The sequence below is a fragment of the Lycorma delicatula genome, chromosome 12, assembly GCF_047948215.1.
Source record: "Lycorma delicatula isolate Av1 chromosome 12, ASM4794821v1, whole genome shotgun sequence".
NCBI classification, from domain to species: domain Eukaryota; kingdom Metazoa; phylum Arthropoda; class Insecta; order Hemiptera; family Fulgoridae; genus Lycorma; species Lycorma delicatula.
The window spans coordinates 7,844,913-7,864,615 of NC_134466.1; the positions used below are offsets into that span (position 1 = coordinate 7,844,913).

The following is a 19,703-nucleotide window of genomic DNA, read 5'->3' on the forward strand; positions in this document are numbered from 1 at the left end:
AAAAAAGGAAAGGAAACTATAATCAAAAGATCTGTTTATTACCCTGTAAACTGTTATGATTAATTAACATTAACCTAATATATGTACATGCCCGTGCATTGATAAAACAACCAGTATGTAGTAGTATCTAGGGATAATGATAGATCCAAATCTTAAATGGAAACCTCATACATGCAAAAAGTAAAACTTTCCTCATACTTATTCTACAAGGCTAAAGGTATCCTCCATATCGGTACTTTATAATGCATTTGTAAATTCAGTATTACAAACTGTATTACTCCTTTGGGGTGGAACTTATGATTTGCATATCGATAAACAATTTACTGTAGAAAAAAGAATCATAAAAACAGTTTTAAATAAACCTAGATTATAGCCCAGTGCAAATGTTTGTAGAGACTTCAATGTGATGACTATCAGACAGCTTTACGTTAAAGATTTATTTAGATATATTTATAGATATAGTAACAGTTTGAAATGGGATCCAGAATGATCTCAATGGGATCAAATGAGATCTATAACTACTGTACACAAGCAAATAAAATATATAGGCACAAGCTTATCGATATGATCCTTTCCAACCTTATTCAGGAGTTCGAGAGGTGATAAAAATGTTAAAATCAAAGAAAATTGATCATCGAAAAAAAAAGTTAATTAATAACTTAGCTTTAACTCTGTTTAATTTACTACAGTCTAATTATCCTATTTACTATCATTAAATTAACTTAAATCATAACTTTAATGTTATTAACGTGGATAGCTATCATTATTATTTCTCCTTAGTGGTCTACAGTTGTAGTGTATAGTATCTCAAAATAATTAAATTAAAATAACATATCACCATCAACTGAAATTATGTAAATTTTTTAATATTATGTAACCGTTAGTAAATATTGTTGCCAACTGCTACAACTCACTGTATCTTTAATTAGTGTCATTTTTCAAAAACTATCTGTTAATTAATGATTTCATGTTTTTCTTTAAATTTCTAAAATATTTTTATAATCAGTGATACTATGTTTACATGTGTTATATATAATGTTCTATGAATCTTTTTTTAACAGATCTGTTAGTTTTTATCAATGCAGATTTTATTACATTCATTACATTTAATTTTATATATTCCACTTAAAATTTCTCATTTTTTATTATTTCTAAATATTTTATAATATGCTTATTTAGTTTTATCACAAATATCAATAATTTTTCCTATTATTTTATTTGTATTTTAAGAAAAAATTAGACTTTTTTGTATACTGTAAAGCTTGTACAAAATCAGGTTTTTATATGAAAAAAAGAATTTCATGTATTGTGATTCTATTCATTGTGGGTTTTCTATAAACAGTTGTTTCTATAAGTGTTTTTTTGATCTCTTCAGTTTCATATGTAGTTTTTAAATTATCATTATAATTGTGTTGATTCAAAATGATGAAATGTTCATTATTTATAAGTTGATTGGCATTTATAACTGTATATCGTCTACATATTTTATCCGTAATAGCACTTAGTGTGTATTCAATATATCATGAATTATAATATTTTCAAAATGTTGTATAAAAATCTCAGGCATAATTGCAGAGATACGTGAAGCCACAGCTAAACCTTTTGTTAGTGAGTAACATTTGTTCTCATTTTTTAAAGAGTTTTGGAGTGAAATGTTTCTTACAATTGTGATCAATGCATTCATATATTCTGGTGTTTCTTTCAGATTGTTTATTATTTCTATTGTTTTATTTTGTGTAAATGTGTGTGTGTGTGTGTGTGTGTGTGTGTGTGTGGTTACAGTATTAGTGAAAAATATAACTGATTGCTCTCACCGACAAACAAGGGTGGTTTTGTCCTTATGCTGGTTGGTGCCAACTATCAATTTAATTGTTATTTATATATATGTTTAGTATTATGTTTACTCATACTTATAGAACAATAGTTAGTTATTTCCTTTGTATTATGTGGATTATTTTTTTTTCAAGGTCTGATCGGTCGTGAAATAAAAACCCAGGCAAAAATCACATGACCTTTGCGCATGTGTTGCACACTGTCTCTAGTATGGTCTCCAATCAGGCCGCGTCACTTCATTTAGTCTTGAACATGCAGCTAGCACGTAAACATGTCTACAACAATAGCATCTCCTGCCAAGTGTGCATGCGGTAATTCGGTTTCTTCAGGCTGAGGGTTGCAGTGCAACTGAAATTCATCAACGAATAAGTAATGTGTATGGTGAAACTTCAATGAGTGACAGCAAAGTGCGACAATGGTGCAGGAACTTTAAAGCAGGACATACAGATAGATGTTCATGATGCAGGTGGTCAGGGAAGGAAGCGAGTGTCAACTGATGATCTCGTTGAGCGAGTGGATGAGGCGATTCAAGAAAATCGTCGGTTCACAATTTCTGTATTGAGTGATTTGTTTCCTGAAATTTCAAGGCCGGCTCTCTACACCATTGTGAGTGAGAGACTTCAGTACCGCAAACTGTGTGCGAGTTGGGTTCCCAAGATGCTGTCCGACCATCACAAACCAATGAGAATGGACGCCTCCCTAATGTTTCTCCAGCGCTACCACGACGAAGAAGATTTTTTGAACAAAATTGTCACAGGGGACGAGACACGGGTCCATTTTGAAACTGAAGAAACAAAAGAACAATCCAAACAGTGGATGCATTCTCATTCTCCCAGTAAACCAAAGAAGTTCAAGCGAACCTTCTCCAACTGAAAGCGTATGGCTACTGTGTTCTGGGACCGGAATGGAGTTCTCTTGGTGGAATTCATGGAACGTGGTATGACCATCACTGCTGCCTCATACTGTATGACTCTTCAACATCTACCAAGGGCAATTCAGAATAAGCAGAGAGGAATGTTGTCATCAGGCATTGTCTTTCTCCATGACAGTGCTCAGCTGCACACTGCAGCTGTAACAAAGAAGCTCCTGCAGTGTTTTTGTTGGGAAGTGTTTGATCACCACCATACAACCCGGACTTGGCTCCATCCGATTTTCACCTCTTTGCTTACATGAAACGCTGGCTAGGAGGACAACAGACATCGAGCGGCAGGCCGGCGTAGAAACATGGCTGAAAACACAGGTGGTGGCTCTGTTCTATGACGAGGGTATTGGAAAGTTGGTACCATGCTATGACAAATGTCTAAATCGGAGTGGCGACTATGTAGAGAATAGCTTAACTATGTAAGTAGTTGTTACAAATAAAATTTTTTGATTTTCACCGTGGTTTTAATTTTGACCTTGAAAAAACAATAACCCTTTGTATTATTGTATCATTCATGTGTTATTGTACTCTCTGTATTTGTATTAAAAACTTTTTGACATTTAATAAAAAAATTAATCTGATATTTTGATTTAGTTTTCTTAATTTGTTACAGTAAATTTATTGTCATTTTTTATGCAATGCCTGTTTCAGAGTCGTCAGTCCGAACAACTACCTATCCAGAACGACCAGTGAGTGTACCAAGAGGTGGTTCTCGACAAGCTGCAACTTCTTCTATTACGTCAGGTGTTAACACATATTAATTTGTTTTACGTATATGTTTATACAAAATATATTTATTACAAAAGTTGTTTATGTACTGTATTACATGATACGTATGGGGTGATTGCATGAAATTGAATCCCCAATTAAAATCTAAAATATATAAAAGCTTATAAAAATTGCAAAAAATAAAAAAAAGCTTTAAAATTATTTATTAAAGGCCCTCTAGTTAAATAACTATTAAATTTGATGAGAAAACCATGACATTTGACACTTAATATTTCCTGTCAATAATTCATTATATTTTTTCTTCAATAACATTAACATAACATTTATTAGCTGACAATATTGAATTATATACTTATTAGTAAATTTTGTCACAGTAAAATGTCAGTTAAACTAAATATAGTATTACAATGCTGAGGTAATGAAGTAGGAGTGTTTTGTGTGTGTCTCTCTGTAATAAAGTAAGCATGCTAGATGGATGCTGGCCTAACAGAGGGAAGTTTAACATAACAGCAATATCCTGTATATGTTATGGTGTGGTACATAGGGTTTACAAGAGACTATATATATCTTATACATAGTTGGCGGGCAACTTTTTATAGAATATTTGATTTTCATTTATAAGTAGGTCATAGCTTTCACTATAAGTAGGTCATAGCTATGTTGAAATTATTAAAGAAAATAAATGAAATTAAATAGTAGATTTTGATAACAATTGTGTACCTAATTATATCTTCAGCATTTCTCTCCATCTGTTAAGAGATTTTATTTCTAAAACTTATGTTTGGCTATGTAGCAATTGTAAAATGTTTGAAAGATTTAATTTGTTTTAACTTTTTTTTATGTAAATATATTAATGTATGTTCAGTGTATGTTAATATATGCTTGTTTGTTAATAGTTAGGTTTGAAGCATCAGAAACAATTCTGCTTCAGGAGCTTGTGTTATGTTTCCAAGGAATCGAGGGAAAAGTAATTAAAAAAGATTCACACCACGGTTTCAAACTTGATCCATTAGTAAGTTTTTTCATACAGTTTGTTTTATCTATTATTAGTGTACCCAGTCGCGACTTCGCCCACAATACAGATGTAGCTTCAGTCGCAGTGCTTTTTTAATAGCAAACTTATTTTTTTATAAAAAAAAATATTTAATCAATTTTATATTTAGATTTTCATTAAATCCTATAAAACGGTAAATAAATATTTTATGAAAAATACTGAAGGAATATACGATAAACAATGAATTGTTGCCCAAAAAATTAAAGTAAAACAAAAAAAGGAAGATAAGAAAATTGAACAATATCTAATCCCTTTTATGAAGAATTAAAATAGTTCAATATAAAAGTCCAATAAACATAAACAAAAAATTTATTACAATTCCAAATGTAGCATCTCCATCGCAGCTTCGCCCGTGCTCTATGGTTACTTACACTTCCTTTCACGATCAGAGGGTCATGGCTCACTTTGCTCTCCCTTCCCATTTCTGTTTCCCTTCCTCCCCTTTCCCGTTCCTCTTCTTTTCTTGTTTTTCTGTTTCCTTTTTCCTGATTTCCCCTTATTTCTTTTTCCATTTCCCATTCTTCCCTTTACTTTTTTGATTTTTCCCTTCTCCCTTCTTTTTGATTTGAACCCCATAAAATGAAAATTTTGCAAAATCCTTTCTTAAAGATACAATTACGCCAACTTAAAGATACAAAGGTACCCTGAAAATTTCAAGTCTACCTATAATAGTTTTGGTTGTACGTTGAATTGAGTCGGTGAATCAATCAGGACATTCTCTTTATATAAGAGATATAATCAGTCTCCATAAAAAAGGATGGTATGTGGGTTTGCTTATTTGTTGTATGCGTTCACATTTTCATTTTAGCTGTTATTGGCGCACTGCGGACCAATAGTGGCACGTTAGGCAGCTGCACCCAGCGCACAAACAATTCATTCGTTCGAACAATTTATCTAAAATTATATTTGTGTTTTGGGGTAAGAGCTCTGTTAAAAAATCAAACTCAAAAAAAAAGGCTAAAAATGTTCAGGATGATTATGTTAATATATTTTTAATATATTATTACTGTGCCCATAAAACTATGAATAGTACAAGATAATAACCATCATCTTGCACTCTGACGTTATTGTTTTTGTTATTGTTATTGATAATATGCAAAATTCATGAATGTTATTTAGTTACAATTGGCAAAACATTTAACAAAAAAAACATGTGTAATGAAACTTAAACATTGTAACATTTTTGCAGCAGACCTTAGGCCCACCTTTTTTTTCTAGTCTGTTTCTAATATGATATGACTGTGCCCATATAAGTATGAGTAGAATGGTTATCTTGTACTGTGATTAAAATTTTATGATTTTAGGGTATTGCATGGTTTCCATCAATCCTGATAATAACTAGCAAGTTTTGATACTTTATAGATGATGTAAACAATTTGAAATAATTTCTATTATATTCAGTGCATTTTTTCAAGTAAACGTTTTTCCTCAGTTTCTTCTACAATACTTTTTTAATGTGAAAAAAATTCATATGTAATAATTTTTTAGCGTTAACTTTTTTAAAAATTAAATTTATAATTAAAACATTTTTTGCAATGTAATAAATTATAGAGAAATTTTGGTGTAGTTCTTGTGGATTTAACCTTGTTGGACACATTTTTCACAGTTATGGTGGTAAGGTTGGCTTTCCTTTCATGAATCAAACTTTGAATCATTGTTGCTACTAAAACATAGTTATTCTTTATCAATAGTGTTCAGTGATATGTATTTCAAACATTTTAAGTGGTTTTGCCATTGTTTTCCCTTAATTAACAAAAAAATTACTGCTTTTCATTTCAGTTTTAAAACAAAAACCAAATCTCACGACAACAATTGTAACTCAATTGTGTAACCAAAGTGTTGAAACTTAATAACATTCCCTCATCTAGAACCATCAGTTCCCAATATATAGCATGAGTCTAGTAACAATATTTGTCATAATATGTAAAAATTAATAATAGCAACAAAATTTTAAAATTTGATCTAGTTCAAGTTAAAATTCTTTATTGATGAATTTAGTAACAATGTACCTGTATTTACCTATAAATACCTATATATTAATGTATTGTAAAAGGATTTTCCAATATTTTTTTTTTTTTTTATTACGATATTGAATTTTTCAACAAAAATCGTATTATTTTTTATTATAATTATATGTAAAATTCTTCATAATGAATTTAAGAAAAAAAGAGAGGTTTCCAACTTGGCCCATTTGTATTAAAAAAAAGTTTTTTGTCAAAATTGTTAATAAGTTTTTTGTTTAGCTAGGCAATTGCCTAGTAGGGAAAAAGAACAACTTTTCCAACCATTTTCGTAATAGAAACAAATTTTAAACAAAAAAAGTTTTTAAAATTTTTTTTCTACAAAGTTATAATTTTTATTATTGTAAAAACAGTTGTTCAAAGATATTAAAGAATTGCATAGTTGGAATCGATCTAAAGGGATTGAAAAAACTGATCATATGATACCTTTAATCTCCTGACACAGCATTAAATATTTGACTATAGTAGCTGCAGTTTTACCTAAGTGAGTAAATGTGTTAATTTCGTACCCAAAATTTTCAACATGTCTACTCATCCAAGATACCAGTTATATTAATATTTTTGTGTCATTTGTCAGTGTTATTTTTGCATATTTTTATTATATAATTCTTAACATTAATTTTGGCAGGCTAGATTGCCACAAAGTTATTTGGTTCAACATTTAATGGAGCTTGGTTTTCTTCGTAATCGTGTAGTCCATCTTCATGACCATTTGAAAGAAAAAGGTATTGTTTGTCAAGGACTTGCTTGCGCCATAAATTCTCAGTTATTAGAATATTATCGAGCAGTTGCTTCATTACATTCACAGGTATGTATGCAAGATCATTTTTCATGTCAAATTTCACAATTTAAATGTAATGCTGGCTAAATATAATTTATCAGCATAACCCAAAATTCCAGGTGCAAAAGCGTTATAACACAGTGTTTTGTCTTCCAAAAAAAATTATCCAAAATATGTTAAATATCAGAGATGTAGCAAGTATTACATGTTTGTAAACATTATTTGTTGATAGCATAACTATTTATAAGAATAAAAACGAGAGAGAAAATAATTTATTTAAAAAGTGTATTTTTTAATCATGATTTTTATTTTGTTTAAATCTTATGCTTGGGCATAGGGTATGGAAATTTTGTACTATGTGAAGCTTGAAAGCCTGACCATAAATTTTAACTGTGGACCTTCTATATAAATGACTGAAGTATTACTTATACTACTCCAACTAAATTTGCCAACTAAATTGTATTCTTGACCATTGTTTGAATTTAAATTTTTCTTTTCAATAAAATATTGGAAGTTTTATGATAAATATTGTGATTATTGATTGAACAAAAGGAATAAGAACCTGACTGCCTAGTAGGCATTTCAGCCAGTAGTTTTAGAAGCAAGATTCCTTGGGCAGTTCCACCAGCACACAGGGTCTGCTACTCCTCTAAGCTCCAATAAAGGATTGGAATTTTTGAAGGGGACTTATCAATCCATAGAGGGATTACCACTATGTTGTGATATTAACAAAGTTATTAATAATGGGAAAAAGTATAAACAATCTATGTCAGATTCTAGAGTCATTCAGAAAGCATTATGCTAGAAAATAAAAGGATGTAAAGTACAAATAAATGCTAGTGGTTAACTAAATGCATTTGCTCTCCTTTGTAACCAAAGAAAAACAAATAATTATTATAATTATAATAATTTGGTTGATTGAAAAACAAATAAGAGAATAATTAATTGGAGGAATTTCTATTTTAGTATAAATATTTTTGTTCTGTTTATTAGCACTGCATCTACTCCTAGAAGGGAGAAACATTTATAAACTGTTTTTTCTATTGAGCAACTTGTTTTAATTCATTCTCTAAGAACTCCAAGGAGCCCTATTGTGAGGTTAACGGGTTTTTATTTACCGGTATTCCTTAAATTCTTGCTTAAAACAATGCCTTGCTTGATAAGCATAACAATGCCTTTAAGAGCATCATATTGAAGGATTGGAGGTGTCTTCATTCTTCTTAGCAATATCTAATATGAAAAAAAAAAACTTTATTATGTCTGATCTCTAAAAAGAGCTTGCATGCTATAATATCGTATGTTTCATAGTATATACCATAATGTTTTATTTGCATATTTTAATAAAATATCTTTACTTTTATAGTTGCAGCAAGATGTATATATAAATGAAGATTCACCCATGACTGAAGAGAATTTAGGGTATTCATCGTTAACATTACGTCATTTGTTAGTATGGGCAAAAGATCCGATGCAGCAATTGCAATGTATATGTGATATTGCTCAGGCTTGTGAAAATAAATCTGGTGGAGCAATCATATCTGCTGCATACCCATTTTTTCATCATGGTGATCCTTTCGTTCAAAAGACTGTAATATTTCTTTTGTCTGGTGTAAGTATTGGGAGGTTAGCTTAAGACTAATGCTTTAACACATCTATATAGCAGTTTTTATGTTTGTATCGATTACTATAGGAAGGACTAGCATTATTACAACCACTTCAAATGGTTGTATTAGATTTGCCTTAGTGTCATTTTTTACAAATAGATTCAATATCTAAAACTTTCAATGGAAAACTTTTAACACAAAAGTGGATTATACAGTGGTATCGATTAATTTTTAATTACTTGCTCTCTTTGTAGAGAATTAATTACTCTTGTGTAATATGTATGTATGTATGTAAGTAATCAGGTGCTGTTTCCAAAAGGATTGTCGATTTCTTGACCAGAAATAGAAATATTTCCAGAAAATGGTGTGTAGCCATTCTTTGGATAACATCCCATGCCAGGCTTATACAGAAAAGTGAGAAGTAAAATTGTTTACAATCGCTGAGCCAAAGATGCTTTATGTGTATCACTAAAGTAAGATAAAGGCAATGTTAAATAGCAAATTAATTATATTTTTTTATAAATATTTATTCACATACTTCAATTTCATAGGGGATATGAGTAGTCTATTGGATAAATATGGACCCAAAGCAATGTAACTGAAAAGAAAAACTTGTGGATCCATGTTTATGTAAACAATTTATATTTCCATTTCTTCATGAGACACTACGTTTTATATATACACACACATAATTGTAGTAGATTGAATAATTTTTTAATTATCAATTTATATTAATTTATTAATACAGAAAAATAGATAAATATAACTTCTCAACTTAGAGTTAGGCTTAATCAATAAAAAATCTTTAAGAAATATATATGTTGATAAATTTCCTGTCAAAATAAAGTATAGAATTGGATAAAACAGTAGAATGTACTCTAAAAATAGTCACATAAAGGAAACACAAATGAGATTACACTGGATGTGTATAAGGTCAACAACTCTTGCATGAAGAATTTAGATGTGAATGTCTCATTATCATTCTCAAATGATAGAATTATTTTTTTAAAGGGAATTTGTGCTTATAAAAAACAAAATTGTAAGTTCAAAACGTGAGTTTTATCATCGTTAAGGAAATTTTATTAAATTGTTTAACTTCATGTTTGTTAAGTTATTTTATTTTTTCCAGGCTATCAAACCATTGTTTGCATTGATATGTCATTGGATGGTGGATGGACAATTATTAGATCCACATGATGAGTTTTTTGTGGCTGTGAATCATACATGTCCTTACAAAGATCGTTGGCGACATAAATTTGTTCTCCGGTTTGTTGTTTTTATATTCTCTTTTTAGAACCTATATAAAAAAAAACGAAAAAAAATTCAAACATTAAATTCCAATACTTTTCTTTTTTCCCCCCATCTTGGGTCAGGTAATTGATACGAACTGTAATCTTATTCTGTCCTTCCACTGCTTTCCTCATCCTCTTTTCATAACTTTCCCTCTCCTCCTTATGTATATCATCTTTTAACTTTAGCCATCTTAACTTTGATCTTCTTCCATTTACCTCCCATTCTGTGTTAAATTTTCCATTTGTCTCCATGATAGAATAAACAATTTTTTACCTAATTGTCTAAATTATCTTATTGTTTTGTTCTTCCAACCTTGTCCGACACTCTTTACTTAGACCTGTTACTTCTATGTTCCAACCGTGCTCCTAAGAAATTTTATTTCTGTAGCTTGTTGCTTTCTTTCCTCTTATACTTGTATTGTAACATAGTGGGAAAATTTTATATCAAAGGAAATCTATTCATTTAAAATGTAATTGCAAGTTAGGTAAACATCAAACAAAAAAGATTTATAAATTTAAAATGGTGTATCATTGTTCTATTATGTTAATTTTTATTTTTATATGTAGTCACTATTTCTAGAAAATAATACTTTTAATTCAAGTACATACACTACAAGTTTTATAATTTATTTTCACTGAATTGTTCTTAATGGTAAATTTATGTTGTTCAGAAATGTTTAAAGTTAATTCAGTTTAATAAAATTCTAAATGAAGAGGGGGAAAAATCAGAGAAAGATTAGTTCTTTGTCGAAGAGTCACATCAAAACAATTCAGTGACTTTGTTATGATTGCAATAAAAATTTTTGCTAATCTATGTATTGTCATTTTCAGGGAATCATTAGTTCCTTCAATGATTACAAAAAAACAGGCAGAAATTATTCTTAATACTGGTAAATATATTAATTTTTTAAACGACTTTTGTCAGGAACAAATGTCTTTATCAGGAAGCAGACAGAAGTTGCGAAATTTAGAACAAAAACGAGGTATGTATAATAATTGATATTTCATTTGTACAGAATGTAGCAAAAAAGTGTATCTTATGTTATTCATTTTCAATTGTACCTATCAAAATGAACTAAAATATTTTATGTTTACAATCATTTTCTTTCTGTGCATAGCACGTTTTTTTTAAAGAAAAAGTTATTTCAAGGTCAGATTGAGTAATCATTGTAATATTATACATGTTTACACAAACTTTTTCTAATAAATTAAAAATTATATTATAGACAACATTCAGAAACTTAAAAATAATGGCCATGTCAATCTTGTATATGTTTTATATCTGGGTAATCTTAGTTTTATAACACATTTTATTGTAAACAAAATTCCTTACTTTTGAAAATCAAGAAACTGCAAAAAAATTGATAGATGATATTCAGCTGAATTTCATCTTCACCACTAAAAACACTGCTATACTGAAATAATTGAATAATATTTACGTTTTCAAAAAAAGTAAATAAAAGAAACCAAAAAAAAAATTTCTGTGTTTAAATTTTTATAAAAAAAAAAAAAAATGAAATTGAATTAGTTATATTCAGTTAACAGACAGAACTAATTCAATTTCCTTTATTTTTTTTTTGTCTTAGTCATTTGACTGGTTTGATGCAGCTCTCCAAGATTCCCTATCTAGTGCTAGTCGTTTCATTTTGGTATACCTCTCCATCCCACATCCCTAACAATTTGTTTTACATATTCCAAACGTTGCCTGCCTACACAATTTTTTCCTTCTACCTGACCCTCTAATATAAAAGCGACTATTCCAGGATGCCTTAATATGTGGCCTATACGTCTGTCTCTTCTTTTAACTATACTTTTCCAAATGCTTCTTTCTTCATAGATTTGCTGCAACACCTCTTCATTTGTCACTTTATCCACCCAACTGATTTTTAACATTCTATAGCACCGCATTTCAAAAGCTTTTAAATCTTTTCTTCTCAGGTACTCCGATCGTCCCAAGTTTCACTAACATATAAGCGACGCTTCAAACATATACTTTTGAAAATCTTTTCCTGACATTAAATTAATTTTTGATGTAAACAAATTATATTTCTGACAGAAAGCTTGTTTTGCCTGTGCTATTCGACATTTTATGTCACTCCTGCTTTGTCGATCTTTAGTAATTCTACTTCCCAAATAACAAAATTCTTCTACCTCCATAATCTTTTCTCTTCCTATTTTCACATTCAGTGGTCCAACTTCATTATTTCTACTACATTTCATTACTTTCGTTTTGTTCTTGTTTATTTTCATGCGGTATTTCTTGCATAGGACTTCATCCATGTCGTTCATTGTTTTTTTTTCTAAATCCTTTTTACTCTCGGCTAGAATTATTATATCATCAGCAAATCGTAGCATCTTTATCTTTTCACGTTGTATTGATATTCCGGATCTAAATTGTTCTTTAACATCATTAATTGCTAGTTCTATGTAAAGATTAAAAAGTAACAGGGATAGGGAACATCCTTGTCGGACTCCCTTTCTTATTATGGCTTCTTTCTTATGTTCTTCAATTATTACTGTTGCTGTTTGGTTCCTGTAAATGTTAGCAATCATTCTTCTATCTCTGTATTTGAACCCTAATTTTTTTAAAATGCTGAACATTTTATTCCAGGCTACGTTATCGAATGCCTTTTCTAGGTCTATAAATAACAAGTATGTTGGTTTGTTTTTCTTTAATCTTCCTTCTAATATTAATCTGAGGCCTAAACTTGTCCCTATACTTTTTCTGAAACCAAATTGGTCTTCTCGTAACACTTCTTCCACTCTCCTCAATTTTTCTGTATAGAATTCTAGTTAAGATTTTTGATGCATGACTAGTTAAACTAATTGTTCTGTATTCTTCACATTTATCTGCTCCTGCTTTCTTTGGTTTCATGACTATAACACTTTTTTTGAAGTCTGATTGAACTTCCCCTTTTTCATAAATATTACACTAGTTTGTATAATCTATCAATTGCTTCCTCACCTGCACTGCACAATAATTCTACAGGTATTCCATCTATTCCAGGAGCCTTCCTGCCATTCAAATCTTTTAATGCTCTCTTAAATTCACATCTCAGTATTGTTTCTCCCCTTTCATCCTCTTCGACTTCCTCTACCTGTATAACACCATTTTCTAATTCATTTCCTCCGTATAACTCTTCAATATATTCCACCCACCTATCAGCTTTGCCTTTCGTATTATAAATCTGTATACCATCTTTGTTTAACACATAAGATTTTAATTTATGTACCCCAAAATTTTCCTGTATGCTCCGACTGTTTTACCAATATTCATTTCTCTTTTCCACTTCTGAACGCTTTTCTTTAATCCACCCTTCTTTCGGTAGTTTGAACTTCCTGTTTATAGTATTTCTTAATTGTCTGTAGTTCTTTTACTTTCTTCATCACTAGCATTCTTATATTTTCTATGTTCATCCATCATCTGCAAAATATATATTTTCTACTTTATCTTTTTTACTCAGACCTCTTGCAATGTCCTCCTCAAAAATTTTCTTTACGTCCTCTTCATCAAGCTTCTCTAAATTCCACCGATTTATCTGACACCTTTTCTTCAGGTTTTTAAACCACAATCTAAATTTCATTATCACTAAATTATGGTCGTTATCAATATCTGCTCCAGGGTAAGTTTTGCAGTCGACGAGTTAATTTCTAAATCTTTGCTTAACCATGATATAATCTGACACCTTGCAGTATCACCTGGCTTTTTCATGTGTATATTCTTCTATTATGATTCTTAAACTGGGTGTTGGCAATTATTAAATCGTACTTCGTGCAAAACTCTATAGTCCCCACTTTCATTCCTTTTGCCCAGCCTGTATTCATCCACCATATTTTCTTATTTACCTTTTCCAATGCTTGCATTCCAATCTCCAACTATTATTAAATTTTCATCTCCTTTTATGTGTTTAATTACTTCGTCAATTTCTTCGTATTCACACTCTACTTCATTATGGGTGCTTTATAGATGTTAACAATTGTTGTTGGTTTAGGTTATAATTTTATCCTTATTGCAATGATTCTATCGCTATGCATTTTCAAATACTCTACTCTCTTCCCTATCCTCTTGTTCGTTATGAAACCTACTCCTGCCTGCCCATTATTTGAAGCTGAGTTAATTATTCTAAAATCACCTGACCAAAAGTCGCCTTCCTCTTCCCATCGAACCTCGCTAATTCCTACTACATCTACATTTATCCTATCCATTTCCTTCTTTAAATTTTTGTAACCTACAAACCTTTTTTAGACTTCTAACATTCCACGCCCCCGACTCATAGAATGTTATTTTTTCATTTTCTGGTGACCCCTTCCTTAGTAGTCCCCACCTGGAGATCTGAACAGGGAACTAGTTTACCTCCGGAATATTTTACCAAGGAAGGCACCTCTATCATTGCTATATGAAAATGCAGAGAGCTACATTTTCTTGGAAAAAAGCAGCTGTAGTTTTCCATTGCTTTCAGCCGCGCAGTACTCAGAGGACTGAGTGATGTTGATATGGCCGTTTATCGCTCTGACCTATGCCCTTAACAACTACTGAAAGAGCTGCTGCCCTCTTTCAGGAATCATTCCTTAGTCTTGCTCTCAACAGATACCTTTCCGATATGGTTGCACCTTCGGTCCAGCTACTGTGTATCACTGAGTACTCAAGCTCCCTCACCAGCGGCAAGGTCTTATGATTCATAGAGGGAATCAATTTCATTAATAATCATTAAATAATACCAAATTAAATATATTATTAAATTTGAAAATCGACTGTTTTCTGTAAGCTAGTGTCTCCTTTAGATATCCTACTAAAATTTTCCAATTATATCCATTCATATAACTAACAACTTCCTTGCTGGGCAATCTAACCCTCCCAAACCACACTCCTTTTATCTCTGACAATCTTCCATCTTTCCTTAATTACAAAGAGAGGATATAAGTTGTTTTTCCTCTCTACTAGGCAAATTATTCAAACAAAGCTGCCCTGCTCTGGTTCTAAATGCACATTTATAAACCAATGCTTGTAATTACCAGTTATGTACGACTTACCTCCCAGATTCTTATTCAGCCTCAAATATACATAATTAAACTGACATGCTTGCTTTTTTAATCAATTGAGCTCAAGAATTTTCCTTTATTTTCCACAGATCTGTTGAATCATCCACTGCTGGACATCTATGCATGTGGTATCTAACTTACAGCTGTACCTTTCAGCTAATTCAGACCAATCCTGAAACAGACTACCCTTTTGCCTAATAGTTGCATTTGCCAAATGTAGTAGTTCAGAGTATATCTCGGTGTCCCAAAAAGTTTCTTAAAAATATAATGCTGAAAGTCTCCAAAGTCTGTGACCGAAACCTGCACTATATGTAACTATGACACCATTCTGCCCAGGAAACTGCTCATTCACAGAAACTGGCACTTCATTCTTCCTTATAAAATTACCCCGTACTCTTACTTTACAAATTTAGCTGTTACTCTCTCTTTACAGTGATTAAATGATAGCAAAAGTGTCAGGGTTACTCACAGATACCTGTAATTTCATCTCGCTCACCATCATAATTCTACTGTCCCAAACTCTTTAGCTTTCTTCTCCTAATAAACACAATTATTTTCTGTTTGTCTAAATTAACCATTAAATTCCAACTAAATTACTTTTCCAGGTTGATTTTTTGGAGCACTACTGGACGTGAAACCATGATCACAATATCATTTATATACATAAATAGCCGTATATTTAAATTATATATACAAACTCATACATATTATTTATATACAAAGAAAATCAAATCTGTGACAACAGGCAATCTTGTTTCAATCTGCTGAAGGTTTTAAACTCCTCTGAAAAACCCTCGTTCACCATGTGTATGGTATATTTTTATTTAGACTATGTAATAAATAATTATATTTATTAGAAATAGCATAATTGTGTAATTAATGGAAAAGTGCCTCCCAGTCTACAGAGTCAAATGCAGCCTTAAAATATTTGAAAGATCAGTAAACTTTACTATTTGCCAATGTTAACTTATCTTTATCCTACAATACAGATTAAAATTGTTATCTATTGTGGAATACTCCTTCAAAAGCATGCCTGATATTCATTTAAAATTTTATTTTTATCTAGAATTAATTAATCTGTTAAGAATAATTACTGAAAAAATTTTCTCCAAAACATCCAGAAAAGATATATACCCCTACAATTACTAACTACTGATAAGTCTCTCCTTTTCTGCAAAGGAAAAATGATGCTTTCATAAACACATTCTTTACAACTTCACTATTTAAAATATAAAAAGCATTTTATAAAATTCATATGGTACGTGATCCAGATCAGGGGTTTTATTATACTTGGATGTACTCAGCACAACTAACAAATCCTCAGATATAACTTCCTGGTCTCAATTATCATTGATGTTTTACAGCATCTCATACTGGTATGACCTACAATATATGAAAGTTAAGTAAACTATTAAAACAGTCTGACCATTTTACTGCTTTAATTGATGCATCACACTTAAATTTTCTAATTTTTTCATTCTTGCATCATCAGAACTTACATTCCGTTATTTCTTAATTTCTTATACAAAATTTTCCTTCTTCTACTTAATAATTTATAATTATTTCTTTCACATAAGTAATTCTGCCTATGTCACTATTATTTTTTAAAAATAAATTCAATAAAATAAAAACACAGGACTCAGCTCTCATACATCCCCAGTCAAACCATTATTTTTTTAGTACTTGTCCTTGGTTGTTCATAGATCTGTAATATCAGTTGTCTTATTTAAACATGAAATTAAGTACCTGGAGGCAACATAAACATCAACTGGAGGCTCATTAAATCTTCCACAAATATTTATGGAGTTTCATCATGTGTACCCTTCCTCAATTTCTGTATTAATTTTGGTTTAGAGTTTTTCTTTGCTATCTGCTCATTTTGCTTAAATTTTAATTTCCAGTGTCATGAAAGATAAAAACTTCACAAATTATTTAACTGTATTTTAACATTGTTACAAAGCAGCCTGTTTATTTAATAAAAGTATATTTCCCCATTTCTTCACGCATACCCTACCATTCGTTATTACCAAATTATTTTCACACAGTTAAAAGATATGTTCCCCTTACTATGTAAAATTTATCTTTTGAACGTCTAAATACCTCCATATTACCCCCTAATACCTGTTCCTCCAAAATCTTCTGTTCTGTTATTCTCCCTGCCATAATAGATTACTTATTTTCATAATTGTCTAACAAATCACTTAAATTCTTAATTTGTATTACAATGTTTTTAAATTACCTTCACTAAAAATTCTGTAAAAAATTCCTAGGCCCATCATTAATTTAATAGAACTTTACAAATCTAAAAACTTGAAATATTGCTTTAATGAATCTTTATACCTGAAAACTGAGACTCCTTTTGCCCTACTGTAATTTGAATTTCTTACAGCCAGTTCCCTTCAGAATATTTTGTAAAATCATAATTTGGCTCTGCCCACAAAAGTTTTCTTTTATAAAAAATATCATAAATTCTTATGAACTGAAAAAAAAAATTAATAAAATACACAGTTTCTATATTCTTTACGTGTCTATAAATCGAATTAACCTCGCTTCTTTTATTTCCTCTGAACCATCATTCTTTTATTTTGGCAGACATACCCCTCATCATGTCGTATCGCGTTATTCTCCCCCTCATTTCCTATAACTTTTTAAGTCAGTCACATCATGACCCACAGATGCAACCCATCTTCTGCAAGCCTCATCAACTTTCCTTCCACAAACTGAAATTTATATCCTTCAACCGATAAATGCTACTGTAATACATGTACATAAAGTTTAATTTCATTCTCTTCATATCAGAATAAATTAAACAATAAATTGTAGCATGCAAATAATAAAATCCCTAATAAGTGTGAAGCATAAATTGTAAATAACAGGTATAAAAATGGTTTTAAAAAATGCGATTATATTATATCATATTGTAATTCTTTCCTTCTGCATTTGTTTGTTAAAGCCTAAATTTTTTGTGCTTCCTAATGAAGAAAAAAGATTCGTGGGCTTTTCTATATAATAATTCAAATTGAAATGTACTTGACAAAGTAAAGTACACTAGATATGCATATTGAGATATTGGATAGCGTGGTATTTCTTGCCATTGTTTATCAGACTTTACTTAGTCGGGTTAATTTTTAGTACACAGAACCCACATGTTTAATTAAATTATTTTTTGTTATTTATGCATCAACGATCATTTTATCGTGGAAATATCTGTTTCAGGAGAAGATTTGCTTGAACTTGTTGAACCAGGTAGTGAAATATGGAATGTTCTTGAAAGTGCTTTTCTTGAAACTTCTCGTCTTATACTGGATGTATTAATTAATCAGTTTAAACTCTTTGAACATTTTCGTGGACTGCGATTATACATGCTACTTGGCCAGGGTGATTTTTATCGTTATTTTCTTGAACTATTACAGTAAGTATTTATTATTTAAATTACTTCAGTTATGCAATTATATCTTGTTAAATTGATCTTTTATGAGACTAACCCTGAATACCGATGATAATGATTGAAGAGACAAAGTGAAAAAAGTTCAGCGAAATTATCTTATTGATGAATAAGTTGAGTCCTGATTTTTAACAATTCCTGGAATGTCTCAATAGTAGCATCCTGGAAATTGAAAGGAATTAAATTGAGGTAAAATGTTTAAGATATGTTTAATAGACTGCTTACTGTAGAATCGCAAACAATTATATTGTAAACAATATTTTCAGATGCAATTTCACTGCTTATTGTTGGCATTTATTTGTTGCTAATATACGTAGCACACCGATTAAAAAATCAAATTTGATGCATGAAGTTACATAAATTTGACTTTTGATTGAGATTCCTTAAAACTCGTCTTAATTTTGAAAAGGTTAGCAAATTAAATATAAACATTATTATTGATTGTGTAGCCTAATTTGTTATTTTTGGAAAGGTTGTGCATAACCTGGCAACTACAAAATCAAAGAATTGACAAACTGGAACTCTGTATTAATTTTTCTTTTTAATTCTGTTAAAACTATATCTGGCACATTTTAATTTTCATACTTTGTAATCAGAAGCCTATTCTCTTTATTAAATATATATTGTAGTGTGAAAGAGTATTGATATGTTGTATTAAAATATCGCCATTTTATTAATCTTAATTTATTTGTTTGAATTTATAATACAGTATAACAGGTAAATGCGCAGATTTCTCTTTTTATTCAGTTTTCCTCTTCAGAATATTCAGAGGAGGAAAACTAGATAATTATCTAATTATCATGTAATGATTCATCTCATTTTCCTTGAATCGATCAAGAAAAAAGACAATTTTCACTATCAAATAGCTGATGGTGAAAATTTTAATTTTACCTCACAAGATCGAGCAGTGTTCTCTGTAATGATTAGAAGTAAACAAATCATTTACATTTATAAAGGCTGAAAGACTAAGATCTGAACATTA

The 19,703-nt window shown here is 30.4% G+C and overlaps 1 protein-coding gene across 1 annotated transcript in view; it reads left to right on the top strand.

The window, feature by feature from the left end:
* The window catches only part of Grip91 (gamma-tubulin complex component 3), a 44,129-nt gene that overhangs the window by 12,088 nt on the left and 12,338 nt on the right, over positions 1–19,703 (top strand). Inside the window, exons 5-11 of the mRNA XM_075380705.1 lie at positions 3,407–3,499; positions 4,381–4,496; positions 7,188–7,367; positions 8,704–8,949; positions 10,074–10,210; positions 11,068–11,219; positions 18,493–18,688. Of these exons, the coding sequence (XP_075236820.1) occupies positions 3,407–3,499; positions 4,381–4,496; positions 7,188–7,367; positions 8,704–8,949; positions 10,074–10,210; positions 11,068–11,219; positions 18,493–18,688 (1,120 nt within the window). The remainder of the gene's footprint in view (positions 1–3,406; positions 3,500–4,380; positions 4,497–7,187; positions 7,368–8,703; positions 8,950–10,073; positions 10,211–11,067; positions 11,220–18,492; positions 18,689–19,703) is intronic.